This window comes from Poecile atricapillus, chromosome 2, assembly GCF_030490865.1.
Source record: "Poecile atricapillus isolate bPoeAtr1 chromosome 2, bPoeAtr1.hap1, whole genome shotgun sequence".
NCBI classification, from domain to species: Eukaryota; Metazoa; Chordata; class Aves; order Passeriformes; family Paridae; genus Poecile; species Poecile atricapillus.
Window position 1 is genome coordinate 52,353,620 of NC_081250.1, and position 14,977 is coordinate 52,368,596.

Consider the following 14,977-nt stretch of genomic DNA (forward strand, 5'->3'; position numbering starts at 1 on the left):
TTCACTCCAAAGCAGCCTTAAGCCCTTAACCAGGGCCACTCTAAGTGGCTGAGCTGGGGTAGGGACAAAGAGTGCAGTTGGCTGGCTTGTGATGCGCTGCGGCACCTGTGACGTCACAGGGGACGCCTCACAATGGGGGCAGCTGGAAAAGGCCCCAGCAGGTAACTCTGGCCCTGTATTGCTTCTGCAAGCGGTGAGTGCACATGTGGCGGGCAGGCTGTGCTGGGGACAAGGGCCGGGGCAGAAACGCTGCACCTGGGGCTGGGTTCTCCCCGCTGCATGCAGGGACAGCCCCTCATGGTAGAGCCTTGGCTAGGGTACCAGCTGCTACTGCTGCTGCTGCTGGGGCAGTGGGACAGGCCTTGCTGCCCCCAGATCCCTGGGATTCCCAGACCTGCTGCTCCCACTGCCAGCTGCCTCTTTCCCCGCTCCCCTCACGGCCTTCTCTCTATCCTCCTGCAGACCATGGATACCTGGGTATTGTGGTTCTTGCTCTTGCAAAGCATAGTCCACTACCCACAGCCCGTGGGGGACGATTTGGACGAGGCGACGCGTCTGCTCATGGAGGAGCGTGCAAAGCTCCAGGAACATGAGAGGATTCGGCTGGAGCTGGAGGTGGAGCAGCTCGCCCTGATGCAGAGTGGCCCATCCTGGGGAGACCTGCTCTGGTCTGCCTTGCAGGCCTGGCAGGTCTGGGCACTTGTTGGGCTCTTGCTTCTTCTCTTGCCCCTTTGGTTTATGTGGAGGAAGAGAAGGTGTGAGGCAGAGGTCAACGGCGAGCGGGAGAAGGAAAAGGAGACGGACGAAGAGGACGAGGCACGGTCATACGATCTGGCATGGCTTCTGGAGGAGCGCATACAGTGGCCTGTACAGGACCTGCAGGCAGGCTGCGACAGGACAACGGCCATGATGGAGAAATTGCTAAGTGCCCTCAGGCGTGCCTTGGTTGGGACTTTCTTCCCGGTGCTGCACCAAGCCATTGGTTTTGGCAGTGCCTTTGAAGGCTGGACTGAGAGCGGGGAGGAAAGTGTGTACCATGTGCTTGTACCCCTGACTGCTCCCTCAGGCCACATCTTCCGCCTGGAGCGTGACACTGACTGGCTGAGGCCCGGCAGGAACTTCCGCGTCCGCGTGGAGCTGGTGTGCAGCTGCCCGAGGGGGCAGGAGGGTGTGAACATGCTGTGCTTCCGCCACCACCCTGACGTGATTGGCATGCTAACTGAGCAGCCCAACCTCCTAGACATGCTGTGCACCGGCTCCTACCTTGACGTGGAGAAAACGGTCTACTTCTTCTACAGACTGCTGGGAGTAAGCTGGCAGCGTTTGCCTGAGTCACGCAGTTGGCATTTAGCGCTGCACTGCTCCCAGCGCTTCTGCCACCTCAGGCTGTCCAACGGCCAGGAAAGCTTCCAGGTTCAAGTGATGCTTGGGCTACAGCGATTTACCTCGGACATCTTTATCAGCAGCCGGCCTCGAGGGGCCCACACCCCAAGCACAGTGTGGCCTGAGACCTACAGCATGGCAGAGACAAAGTTCTTCCGGCACATGGCCAGGCAGCTCCCTCAGGACAGCTCGCACCTCAAATGCCTGCAGCTCCTTGCTGCAGCTTTTCAGGAGTGCAAGGTCTTCTCCATCCATTCCATCAAGACCATCATCATGCACCAGCTGAACACCGTACCGCTCTCACAGTGGCACAGCAGGTATTTCCTGCTTCAGCTGTCCGATGTCCTGGAGCAGCTGCGCTTAGCTCTGCAAAAGAAACACCTGCAGCATTTTATTGTGGGCAACCAGAGGCTTCCAGAGGAGATCAGGCTGCCCCCAGATGTACGAATGGCTAGGCCATCCAACCTCTTCCACAGCCTGTGGCAGGATCGGGCTGCCCACTCCCAGGCCATGCAAGCCTACCTTGATCTGCGCCATCACCTGGCGAGGTTGCTGGCCTATGGCCACTGTTAGCAGGGCTCCTAGAATCACAGCAGTGCTAGGTCGCAAGAGCCATTTAACATCATCAAGTTCAAGCCATGCCCTAACACCAGCTCAACTAAACCATGACACTGAGTGCCACATCCAAGGTTTTTTCAACACATCCAGGGATGGTGACTCCATCACCTCCCCCGAGAAGACAATTCCACTACTTTTGCCACTCTTTCAGTCAAAACCTTTTGCTTAACATCCAACCTAAACGTCCCTTGGCACAGCTTAAGACTGTGCCCTCTCCTTCCGTCACTTGCTGCCTGGAAAAAGAGACCGACCCCAACCTGACTACAGCCACCTTTCAGGCAGTTGTAGAGAGGGGCTAAGGTCACCTCCGAGTCTCTGTTTCTCCAGGCTAAACAGCTCCAGCTCCCTCACTTGTTCCTCACAGGGCTTGTGTTCCAAGGCCCTCACCGCGCCCTCTTGTTGTCCTTTGCATGTGTGTGCTCATGGGGCGTGCAGCTGCTGGCAGACGATCGCTTTTTAGTGCCATGACAAAGAAGAAGGAATGGGATACACAGACAAATAGATATATATATATATAACTAGAGTGTATATATATATATATATATATATATATATATATATATATATAACTACAAAGATTTTTAGGAACAGATGTGTTTTTAATAGATACAAATGATAGAGTTCTGTTTTGAATAGATACAAATGATAACAATAGTTTATCAATGATCGTATCATTTTATAAAAAGATAGAGCACATATATAATGTCACTACCTGTTGTGACACATATTCATGCTCTAAAGTTACTGCATTTATGAGAGGCAAAATTTTTATTACATAGATATACTTCTAAAATATATACATATATACATGTATTGTATTTCATACAAAACAATTATTCCATAAAGTGGAAATGAAATAGAAAACCAATTAGAGATAATTCCTATAGAATTACAGCAAATAATATATATTTATTATTAAATGTTTACTAAATATGGAAAATGTTATAGAATGAAAAAAATCATTGGAATAGATATGATAATAAAACAATATAAATTCAATATGTAGATTATGTCACTATCTGTAGTGACAATAGTGACTATCTATAGTGACTATCTACGGTGAAAATATTATGCTCTGTAATGACTGTATTTATGACAGGAAAGTTGTCTATTACGTAAATTCAGTTTTAAAATACATAGAATGCATATCACATCTCTAATATTTTTGGACAGAAATATGGCCATATACAGTGTCACTGTCTGTTTGGACACATATTAATTAACACATATCACTAAGTGGCCGTATGACTGGCAAGCATGAAACTGTTTTGCTGGTTTTTCAATAAAATGCAATCTGACAGAAGCCGGAGTGTGCAAGACTTTCTTGATCTCAGCCAGCCCTCTCGTATTGGTAAATGTCATGCGCCGGGAGCCTGGGCTTGTGAGCAGTCTCCTTCAACTCATCCAGACTTACAGGGCTGAATTGGTTCTCATCAGAAATGAAGGCCACAGCCCCTCATTCGCTGAGCTTACTTTTCAAAGTCTGTGGATTCGGCAGATATTCTTCATGACAAAAAAAATAAAGCCAAGTCTGCCCTTAGACTTTATTTAAAATAAAGTTGCTCAGAGGTGAATGCGGTGGTCTTTGTGGCTCATTGGGTTTGCAGGGTGAGGAATGGGTGTTAGAACATCCAGTTAGCACAACTGGAGAAAACAATGAGGACACAAAGAATAAGAAGTTCAAAGCTACAGAGATTGAGTCTCCTTTTGAGCTCGACAAAATAACCACTGCCAGTCTTTTCAGAAGAACACAAACCATGCTTCACTGAATGAAACTGCTGCTCTTTGCAAACAGTCACTCAGCTCACTCTTGGAAGGCACTGAGAGATTTGTATGTGAAAAAATGGTTCTTGACCATGAGGATGTAAACCCAATAAGAAGAATCCAGAAAAATCAGCACTCCAGAATAAGGGAAGTTTCCTGATGCAGCAGTAAGAAATCTTCAAGTATTTTACTATCAATTCCAATTATATTGATAATATTTCATTAGAATGTCATTATTCATAATTCTTCTCTAAGTGCTATGCACTGCTTGTGACAGTTTTTAGTAAGACTAATTAAGTATTCTTATTATAGGAACATTATATATCTATTGAGGTATTCTAGTAAAAGCCTGTCTGCACGACCCAGCTTTCAAGCCAGACGACAATTCCGGGGACAGTGCTCTTGGAACTTTCCTGGAGCAGCGAGAATGAAGAAAAACAATGATGTTGTGGACAAGAAAAGGAAGGATCAACAAAACGTATTGGCCAATAGTAGCTGGTTAAGCTGCGCGAACCCTGTGGGACCCTGTAAGAGCGTGCTAAAGATAGAAATAAAGCCAAGTTCACTTTTACCTCTGAGAGGACTGTGTGAATATTCGGAGCGGTTTTCCATTAAAACCCCGCCTTCTTTCCAAATGCATCACATCCCAAAGCCAATGGAAGGGGCACATTACACAGGCAACCAGGACGGCACGACTGCCTCTTGCCATGACACCTGTGGTCGGCTTAGCTTTAACCAGTCCTGTCCCCACCTGCTGCTTGATCCCTAAATTACAGCCTCAAGCTCCCTCTGCCATAGGACTGTTTCTTTCTTCAGGCAGCTAGATTAAAAACCCCACCATTTAAATGAGCTCCAGACCTGGACAAGATGGGCGGTGGGGCAGTGATTCCTGCAGCGTTGCCGTGAGGTTTGGGCTCTGCCAAAATCAGGTGCTGGCAGCTGAGCCACTGGCAACATACCGCGCTACCCTACTGCAGAAACCTTTCAGGGCCAAGCTGGGCTGGAGGGAGGGAGATTGGCGGCCCTCCCAGCTCCTGAGCACAAGGTGAGGAAAAAGAAATGGTGTTACCCAAAAACCCCTAGAAATGCCAAATGATAACAGAGTAAGGAGAGGGGCAAAGGCACAGTTTTGAGTTTTGTCTAGGCAGCACCAAGAGCAGACCATTCAAACCCAGGTGCGCAACACGGAAAATGCCACACGTTTTCCTGTGGCGGGGGGAAAAGGCTCCAAAAAAAGCACAACACAAACCCCAAACCATCATAATGTTTGAATTTTCTGTCATTTATTGTCATTCAGCAAGAAGCTGCTGTGCACTGCTGATGGCCTCTTCTCTGCGCTCTCCTCATCTTTGCTTGTCTCAGGGCTCTACGAAGCCAGGCTTTGGGGGCTTCTTTCTGCTCTTGCCAGGCCTGAGACCAAACAGCCTGGCGGGCCCGGGGCTGTTAGCAGGAGAGCTGCTGAAAGTCACCCCAAGCCATGCGGCCTTCCCCTGCAAGGCTCCAGAGATACAAGGGCAGAAAGCTGTAGCCTAAGCTCTACTGCACTAGCACCTTGTTGAGCTTGTCTGTCCTCGGGCATCCTTCAGGCTGCCCAGTGTAAATCTGAGCTGCTTTCTTAGGGACTTCGGGCTTTGCCCACACTGTGGCCTTGCTGAAGGCCAAGGCCAAGGAAAGGCTCTCATCTGTGCTGCCAGTTCCACGGAAGGCCCCAGAGCAAGAGGCCATCTCTTGGCTGCCGGGATCCCACCTTCACGGTCTGGCCTTGCAGGTTGGCAAAACCCACGTGGGTATCCTGGCACATTCCGGCACTGACTTTCCCTCTTAAGCTTCCCATTTTCTACAAGGAGAATTCTGATTTTTCCTTCTGCTTGGAAGGGGACGGATTGCCTTGGGTGATGTATTTGGCAGCAAGGTTCTCCTCGCATGGAAACACTTCCTGGCAGCCTTCTGCCCACTGACAAGCCATTTGGTCCCACTGCATCCCGGGGACCAGAGTGCAAAAGCAGCACCTTTCCTCTCCTCTGGGAAGAGCTGGTCTCACAGCTCTAACATCTGCACCCGACACAATGCAGATGGTGCCTGAAGGGAGTTTGTAGCTAAGTGGGGCTCATTAGATTTACCAGCCCAGGGAACAAACAATATGATCAGAGGAAATGACCTCAAGTTGTGCCAAAGGAGATTTAGATTGGATCTCCAGGAAGTATTCCTTCAACAAAAGGATCTCAAGCTTGGCAACAGGCTGCCTAGGGCAATCAATGGCTGAGTCACCCCCCTCAGAGAGGTTTAAAAGTCATGGGCATGTGCCATCTGGGGACCTGGTGGAGTAGGCAGTGTTAAGTTTGCAGTGGAACTGTGTGAACTTCAGGGACTTTTTCAAGCCGCATGATGCAGAGATTTCAGGGTAGCTCAAGCAGTGTGGAGTCGAGGCTTAGACTCAATGATCCCCAAGGGTGCCTTCCAACATGGAGATCTAGGAGACTGGCAATGGAGGCCAGAAAGACAAAAGAAAGACCAAGGGACGTTCTTTGAAGAAGATTCACTCCAAAGCAGCCTTAAGCCCTTAACCAGGGCCACTCTAAGTGGCTGAGCTGGGGTAGGGACAAAGAGTGCAGTTGGCTGGCTTGTGATGCGCTGCGGCACCTGTGACGTCACAGGGGACGCCTCACAATGGGGGCAGCTGGAAAAGGCCCCAGCAGGTAACTCTGGCCCTGTATTGCTTCTGCAAGCGGTGAGTGCACATGTGGCGGGCAGGCTGTGCTGGGGACAAGGGCCGGGGCAGAAACGCTGCACCTGGGGCTGGGTTCTCCCCGCTGCATGCAGGGACAGCCCCTCATGGTAGAGCCTTGGCTAGGGTACCAGCTGCTACTGCTGCTGCTGCTGGGGCAGTGGGACAGGCCTTGCTGCCCCCAGATCCCTGGGACTCCCAGACCTGCTGCTCCCACTGCCAGCTGCCTCTTTCCCCGCTCCCCTCACGGCCTTCTCTCTATCCTCCTGCAGACCATGGATACCTGGGTATTGTGGTTCTTGCTCTTGCAAAGCATAGTCCACTACCCACAGCCCGTGGGGGACGATTTGGACGAGGCGACGCGTCTGCTCATGGAGGAGCGTGCAAAGCTCCAGGAACATGAGAGGATTCGGCTGGAGCTGGAGGTGGAGCAGCTCGCCCTGATGCAGAGTGGCCCATCCTGGGGAGACCTGCTCTGGTCTGCCTTGCAGGCCTGGCAGGTCTGGGCACTTGTTGGGCTCTTGCTTCTTCTCTTGCCCCTTTGGTTTATGTGGAGGAAGAGAAGGTGTGAGGCAGAGGTCAACGGCGAGCGGGAGAAGGAAAAGGAGACGGACGAAGAGGACGAGACACGGTCATACGATCTGGCATGGCTTCTGGAGGAGCGCATACAGTGGCCTGTACAGGACCTGCAGGCAGGCTGCGACAGGACAACGGCCATGATGGAGAAATTGCTAAGTGCCCTCAGGCGTGCCTTGGTTGGGACTTTCTTCCCGGTGCTGCACCAAGCCATTGGTTTTGGCAGTGCCTTTGAAGGCTGGACTGAGAGCGGGGAGGAAAGTGTGTACCATGTGCTTGTACCCCTGACTGCTCCCTCAGGCCACATCTTCCGCCTGGAGCGTGACACTGACTGGCTGAGGCCCGGCAGGAACTTCCGCGTCCGCGTGGAGCTGGTGTGCAGCTGCCCGAGGGGGCAGGAGGGTGTGAACATGCTGTGCTTCCGCCACCACCCTGACGTGATTGGCATGCTAACTGAGCAGCCCAACCTCCTAGACATGCTGTGCACCGGCTCCTACCTTGACGTGGAGAAAACGGTCTACTTCTTCTACAGACTGCTGGGAGTAAGCTGGCAGCGTTTGCCTGAGTCACGCAGTTGGCATTTAGCGCTGCACTGCTCCCAGCGCTTCTGCCACCTCAGGCTGTCCAACGGCCAGGAAAGCTTCCAGGTTCAAGTGATGCTTGGGCTACAGCGATTTACCTCGGACATCTTTATCAGCAGCCGGCCTCGAGGGGCCCACACCCCAAGCACAGTGTGGCCTGAGACCTACAGCATGGCAGAGACAAAGTTCTTCCGGCACATGGCCAGGCAGCTCCCTCAGGACAGCTCGCACCTCAAATGCCTGCAGCTCCTTGCTGCAGCTTTTCAGGAGTGCAAGGTCTTCTCCATCCATTCCATCAAGACCATCATCATGCACCAGCTGAACACCGTACCGCTCTCACAGTGGCACAGCAGGTATTTCCTGCTTCAGCTGTCCGATGTCCTGGAGCAGCTGCGCTTAGCTCTGCAAAAGAAACACCTGCAGCATTTTATTGTGGGCAACCAGAGGCTTCCAGAGGAGATCAGGCTGCCCCCAGATGTACGAATGGCTAGGCCATCCAACCTCTTCCACAGCCTGTGGCAGGATCGGGCTGCCCACTCCCAGGCCATGCAAGCCTACCTTGATCTGCGCCATCACCTGGCGAGGTTGCTGGCCTATGGCCACTGTTAGCAGGGCTCCTAGAATCACAGCAGTGCTAGGTCGCAAGAGCCATTTAACATCATCAAGTTCAAGCCATGCCCTAACACCAGCTCAACTAAACCATGACACTGAGTGCCACATCCAAGGTTTTTTCAACACATCCAGGGATGGTGACTCCATCACCTCCCCCGAGAAGACAATTCCACTACTTTTGCCACTCTTTCAGTCAAAACCTTTTGCTTAACATCCAACCTAAACGTCCCTTGGCACAGCTTAAGACTGTGCCCTCTCCTTCCGTCACTTGCTGCCTGGAAAAAGAGACCGACCCCAACCTGACTACAGCCACCTTTCAGGCAGTTGTAGAGAGGGGCTAAGGTCACCTCCGAGTCTCTGTTTCTCCAGGCTAAACAGCTCCAGCTCCCTCACTTGTTCCTCACAGGGCTTGTGTTCCAAGGCCCTCACCGCGCCCTCTTGTTGTCCTTTGCATGTGTGTGCTCATGGGGCGTGCAGCTGCTGGCAGACGATCGCTTTTTAGTGCCATGACAAAGAAGAAGGAATGGGATACACAGACAAATAGATATATATATATATAACTAGAGTGTATATATATATATATATATATATATATATAACTACAAAGATTTTTAGGAACAGATGTGTTTTTAATAGATACAAATGATAGAGTTCTGTTTTGAATAGATACAAATGATAACAATAGTTTATCAATGATCGTATCATTTTATAAAAAGATAGAGCACATATATAATGTCACTACCTGTTGTGACACATATTCATGCTCTAAAGTTACTGCATTTATGAGAGGCAAAATTTTTATTACATAGATATACTTCTAAAATATATACATATATACATGTATTGTATTTCATACAAAACAATTATTCCATAAAGTGGAAATGAAATAGAAAACCAATTAGAGATAATTCCTATAGAATTACAGCAAATAATATATATTTATTATTAAATGTTTACTAAATATGGAAAATGTTATAGAATGAAAAAAATCATTGGAATAGATATGATAATAAAACAATATAAATTCAATATGTAGATTATGTCACTATCTGTAGTGACAATAGTGACTATCTATAGTGACTATCTACGGTGAAAATATTATGCTCTGTAATGACTGTATTTATGACAGGAAAGTTGTCTATTACGTAAATTCAGTTTTAAAATACATAGAATGCATATCACATCTCTAATATTTTTGGACAGAAATATGGCCATATACAGTGTCACTGTCTGTTTGGACACATATTAATTAACACATATCACTAAGTGGCCGTATGACTGGCAAGCATGAAACTGTTTTGCTGGTTTTTCAATAAAATGCAATCTGACAGAAGCCGGAGTGTGCAAGACTTTCTTGATCTCAGCCAGCCCTCTCGTATTGGTAAATGTCATGCGCCGGGAGCCTGGGCTTGTGAGCAGTCTCCTTCAACTCATCCAGACTTACAGGGCTGAATTGGTTCTCATCAGAAATGAAGGCCACAGCCCCTCATTCGCTGAGCTTACTTTTCAAAGTCTGTGGATTCGGCAGATATTCTTCATGACAAAAAAAATAAAGCCAAGTCTGCCCTTAGACTTTATTTAAAATAAAGTTGCTCAGAGGTGAATGCGGTGGTCTTTGTGGCTCATTGGGTTTGCAGGGTGAGGAATGGGTGTTAGAACATCCAGTTAGCACAACTGGAGAAAACAATGAGGACACAAAGAATAAGAAGTTCAAAGCTACAGAGATTGAGTCTCCTTTTGAGCTCGACAAAATAACCACTGCCAGTCTTTTCAGAAGAACACAAACCATGCTTCACTGAATGAAACTGCTGCTCTTTGCAAACAGTCACTCAGCTCACTCTTGGAAGGCACTGAGAGATTTGTATGTGAAAAAATGGTTCTTGACCATGAGGATGTAAACCCAATAAGAAGAATCCAGAAAAATCAGCACTCCAGAATAAGGGAAGTTTCCTGATGCAGCAGTAAGAAATCTTCAAGTATTTTACTATCAATTCCAATTATATTGATAATATTTCATTAGAATGTCATTATTCATAATTCTTCTCTAAGTGCTATGCACTGCTTGTGACAGTTTTTAGTAAGACTAATTAAGTATTCTTATTATAGGAACATTATATATCTATTGAGGTATTCTAGTAAAAGCCTGTCTGCACGACCCAGCTTTCAAGCCAGACGACAATTCCGGGGACAGTGCTCTTGGAACTTTCCTGGAGCAGCGAGAATGAAGAAAAACAATGATGTTGTGGACAAGAAAAGGAAGGATCAACAAAACGTATTGGCCAATAGTAGCTGGTTAAGCTGCGCGAACCCTGTGGGACCCTGTAAGAGCGTGCTAAAGATAGAAATAAAGCCAAGTTCACTTTTACCTCTGAGAGGACTGTGTGAATATTCGGAGCGGTTTTCCATTAAAACCCCGCCTTCTTTCCAAATGCATCACATCCCAAAGCCAATGGAAGGGGCACATTACACAGGCAACCAGGACGGCACGACTGCCTCTTGCCATGACACCTGTGGTCGGCTTAGCTTTAACCAGTCCTGTCCCCACCTGCTGCTTGATCCCTAAATTACAGCCTCAAGCTCCCTCTGCCATAGGACTGTTTCTTTCTTCAGGCAGCTAGATTAAAAACCCCACCATTTAAATGAGCTCCAGACCTGGACAAGATGGGCGGTGGGGCAGTGATTCCTGCAGCGTTGCCGTGAGGTTTGGGCTCTGCCAAAATCAGGTGCTGGCAGCTGAGCCACTGGCAACATACCGCGCTACCCTACTGCAGAAACCTTTCAGGGCCAAGCTGGGCTGGAGGGAGGGAGATTGGCGGCCCTCCCAGCTCCTGAGCACAAGGTGAGGAAAAAGAAATGGTGTTACCCAAAAACCCCTAGAAATGCCAAATGATAACAGAGTAAGGAGAGGGGCAAAGGCACAGTTTTGAGTTTTGTCTAGGCAGCACCAAGAGCAGACCATTCAAACCCAGGTGCGCAACACGGAAAATGCCACACGTTTTCCTGTGGCGGGGGGAAAAGGCTCCAAAAAAAGCACAACACAAACCCCAAACCATCATAATGTTTGAATTTTCTGTCATTTATTGTCATTCAGCAAGAAGCTGCTGTGCACTGCTGATGGCCTCTTCTCTGCGCTCTCCTCATCTTTGCTTGTCTCAGGGCTCTACGAAGCCAGGCTTTGGGGGCTTCTTTCTGCTCTTGCCAGGCCTGAGACCAAACAGCCTGGCGGGCCCGGGGCTGTTAGCAGGAGAGCTGCTGAAAGTCACCCCAAGCCATGCGGCCTTCCCCTGCAAGGCTCCAGAGATACAAGGGCAGAAAGCTGTAGCCTAAGCTCTACTGCACTAGCACCTTGTTGAGCTTGTCTGTCCTCGGGCATCCTTCAGGCTGCCCAGTGTAAATCTGAGCTGCTTTCTTAGGGACTTCGGGCTTTGCCCACACTGTGGCCTTGCTGAAGGCCAAGGCCAAGGAAAGGCTCTCATCTGTGCTGCCAGTTCCACGGAAGGCCCCAGAGCAAGAGGCCATCTCTTGGCTGCCGGGATCCCACCTTCACGGTCTGGCCTTGCAGGTTGGCAAAACCCACGTGGGTATCCTGGCACATTCCGGCACTGACTTTCCCTCTTAAGCTTCCCATTTTCTACAAGGAGAATTCTGATTTTTCCTTCTGCTTGGAAGGGGACGGATTGCCTTGGGTGATGTATTTGGCAGCAAGGTTCTCCTCGCATGGAAACACTTCCTGGCAGCCTTCTGCCCACTGACAAGCCATTTGGTCCCACTGCATCCCGGGGACCAGAGTGCAAAAGCAGCACCTTTCCTCTCCTCTGGGAAGAGCTGGTCTCACAGCTCTAACATCTGCACCCGACACAATGCAGATGGTGCCTGAAGGGAGTTTGTAGCTAAGTGGGGCTCATTAGATTTACCAGCCCAGGGAACAAACAATATGATCAGAGGAAATGACCTCAAGTTGTGCCAAAGGAGATTTAGATTGGATCTCCAGGAAGTATTCCTTCAACAAAAGGATCTCAAGCTTGGCAACAGGCTGCCTAGGGCAATCAATGGCTGAGTCACCCCCCTCAGAGAGGTTTAAAAGTCATGGGCATGTGCCATCTGGGGACCTGGTGGAGTAGGCAGTGTTAAGTTTGCAGTGGAACTGTGTGAACTTCAGGGACTTTTTCAAGCCGCATGATGCAGAGATTTCAGGGTAGCTCAAGCAGTGTGGAGTCGAGGCTTAGACTCAATGATCCCCAAGGGTGCCTTCCAACATGGAGATCTAGGAGACTGGCAATGGAGGCCAGAAAGACAAAAGAAAGACCAAGGGACGTTCTTTGAAGAAGATTCACTCCAAAGCAGCCTTAAGCCCTTAACCAGGGCCACTCTAAGTGGCTGAGCTGGGGTAGGGACAAAGAGTGCAGTTGGCTGGCTTGTGATGCGCTGCGGCACCTGTGACGTCACAGGGGACGCCTCACAATGGGGGCAGCTGGAAAAGGCCCCAGCAGGTAACTCTGGCCCTGTATTGCTTCTGCAAGCGGTGAGTGCACATGTGGCGGGCAGGCTGTGCTGGGGACAAGGGCCGGGGCAGAAACGCTGCACCTGGGGCTGGGTTCTCCCCGCTGCATGCAGGGACAGCCCCTCATGGTAGAGCCTTGGCTAGGGTACCAGCTGCTACTGCTGCTGCTGCTGGGGCAGTGGGACAGGCCTTGCTGCCCCCAGATCCCTGGGACTCCCAGACCTGCTGCTCCCACTGCCAGCTGCCTCTTTCCCCGCTCCCCTCACGGCCTTCTCTCTATCCTCCTGCAGACCATGGATACCTGGGTATTGTGGTTCTTGCTCTTGCAAAGCATAGTCCACTACCCACAGCCCGTGGGGGACGATTTGGACGAGGCGACGCGTCTGCTCATGGAGGAGCGTGCAAAGCTCCAGGAACATGAGAGGATTCGGCTGGAGCTGGAGGTGGAGCAGCTCGCCCTGATGCAGAGTGGCCCATCCTGGGGAGACCTGCTCTGGTCTGCCTTGCAGGCCTGGCAGGTCTGGGCACTTGTTGGGCTCTTGCTTCTTCTCTTGCCCCTTTGGTTTATGTGGAGGAAGAGAAGGTGTGAGGCAGAGGTCAACGGCGAGCGGGAGAAGGAAAAGGAGACGGACGAAGAGGACGAGGCACGGTCATACGATCTGGCATGGCTTCTGGAGGAGCGCATACAGTGGCCTGTACAGGACCTGCAGGCAGGCTGCGACAGGACAACGGCCATGATGGAGAAATTGCTAAGTGCCCTCAGGCGTGCCTTGGTTGGGACTTTCTTCCCGGTGCTGCACCAAGCCATTGGTTTTGGCAGTGCCTTTGAAGGCTGGACTGAGAGCGGGGAGGAAAGTGTGTACCATGTGCTTGTACCCCTGACTGCTCCCTCAGGCCACATCTTCCGCCTGGAGCGTGACACTGACTGGCTGAGGCCCGGCAGGAACTTCCGCGTCCGCGTGGAGCTGGTGTGCAGCTGCCCGAGGGGGCAGGAGGGTGTGAACATGCTGTGCTTCCGCCACCACCCTGACGTGATTGGCATGCTAACTGAGCAGCCCAACCTCCTAGACATGCTGTGCACCGGCTCCTACCTTGACGTGGAGAAAACGGTCTACTTCTTCTACAGACTGCTGGGAGTAAGCTGGCAGCGTTTGCCTGAGTCACGCAGTTGGCATTTAGCGCTGCACTGCTCCCAGCGCTTCTGCCACCTCAGGCTGTCCAACGGCCAGGAAAGCTTCCAGGTTCAAGTGATGCTTGGGCTACAGCGATTTACCTCGGACATCTTTATCAGCAGCCGGCCTCGAGGGGCCCACACCCCAAGCACAGTGTGGCCTGAGACCTACAGCATGGCAGAGACAAAGTTCTTCCGGCACATGGCCAGGCAGCTCCCTCAGGACAGCTCGCACCTCAAATGCCTGCAGCTCCTTGCTGCAGCTTTTCAGGAGTGCAAGGTCTTCTCCATCCATTCCATCAAGACCATCATCATGCACCAGCTGAACACCGTACCGCTCTCACAGTGGCACAGCAGGTATTTCCTGCTTCAGCTGTCCGATGTCCTGGAGCAGCTGCGCTTAGCTCTGCAAAAGAAACACCTGCAGCATTTTATTGTGGGCAACCAGAGGCTTCCAGAGGAGATCAGGCTGCCCCCAGATGTACGAATGGCTAGGCCATCCAACCTCTTCCACAGCCTGTGGCAGGATCGGGCTGCCCACTCCCAGGCCATGCAAGCCTACCTTGATCTGCGCCATCACCTGGCGAGGTTGCTGGCCTATGGCCACTGTTAGCAGGGCTCCTAGAATCACAGCAGTGCTAGGTCGCAAGAGCCATTTAACATCATCAAGTTCAAGCCATGCCCTAACACCAGCTCAACTAAACCATGACACTGAGTGCCACATCCAAGGTTTTTTCAACACATCCAGGGATGGTGACTCCATCACCTCCCCCGAGAAGACAATTCCACTACTTTTGCCACTCTTTCAGTCAAAACCTTTTGCTTAACATCCAACCTAAACGTCCCTTGGCACAGCTTAAGACTGTGCCCTCTCCTTCCGTCACTTGCTGCCTGGAAAAAGAGACCGACCCCAACCTGACTACAGCCACCTTTCAGGCAGTTGTAGAGAGGGGCTAAGGTCACCTCCGAGTCTCTGTTTCTCCAGGCTAAACAGCTCCAGCTCCCTCACTTGTTCCTCACAGGGCTTGTGTTCCAAGGCCCTCACC

At 50.5% G+C, this 14,977-nt stretch overlaps 3 protein-coding genes across 3 annotated transcripts; all 3 read left to right on the forward strand.

The window, feature by feature from the left end:
* The first annotated feature begins 465 nt into the window (after nucleotides 1-465).
* On the forward strand, nucleotides 466-1,956 carry LOC131575496 (inositol 1,4,5-trisphosphate receptor-interacting protein-like 1). Its single transcript, XM_058831082.1, has one exon. It carries the CDS (start codon nucleotides 466-468, stop codon nucleotides 1,954-1,956), a length of 1,491 nt encoding a protein of 496 aa, XP_058687065.1.
* A 4,641-nt stretch (nucleotides 1,957-6,597) lies between these two features.
* On the forward strand, nucleotides 6,598-8,256 carry LOC131575497 (inositol 1,4,5-trisphosphate receptor-interacting protein-like 1). Its single transcript, XM_058831084.1, has one exon. The coding sequence runs from the start codon at nucleotides 6,598-6,600 to the stop codon at nucleotides 8,254-8,256; it is 1,659 nt and encodes a 552-aa protein (XP_058687067.1).
* A 4,629-nt stretch (nucleotides 8,257-12,885) lies between these two features.
* On the forward strand, nucleotides 12,886-14,544 carry LOC131575498 (inositol 1,4,5-trisphosphate receptor-interacting protein-like 1). Its single transcript, XM_058831085.1, has one exon. It carries the CDS (start codon nucleotides 12,886-12,888, stop codon nucleotides 14,542-14,544), a length of 1,659 nt encoding a protein of 552 aa, XP_058687068.1.
* Nucleotides 14,545-14,977: the final 433 nt, after the last annotated feature.

Coding starts and splice junctions, on each gene's coding strand:
- LOC131575496 (XM_058831082.1), top strand. CDS start 466: ATGGATACCTGGGTATTGTGGTTCTTGCTCTTGCAAAGCATAGTCCAC.
- LOC131575497 (XM_058831084.1), top strand. CDS start 6,598: ATGGTAGAGCCTTGGCTAGGGTACCAGCTGCTACTGCTGCTGCTGCTG.
- LOC131575498 (XM_058831085.1), top strand. CDS start 12,886: ATGGTAGAGCCTTGGCTAGGGTACCAGCTGCTACTGCTGCTGCTGCTG.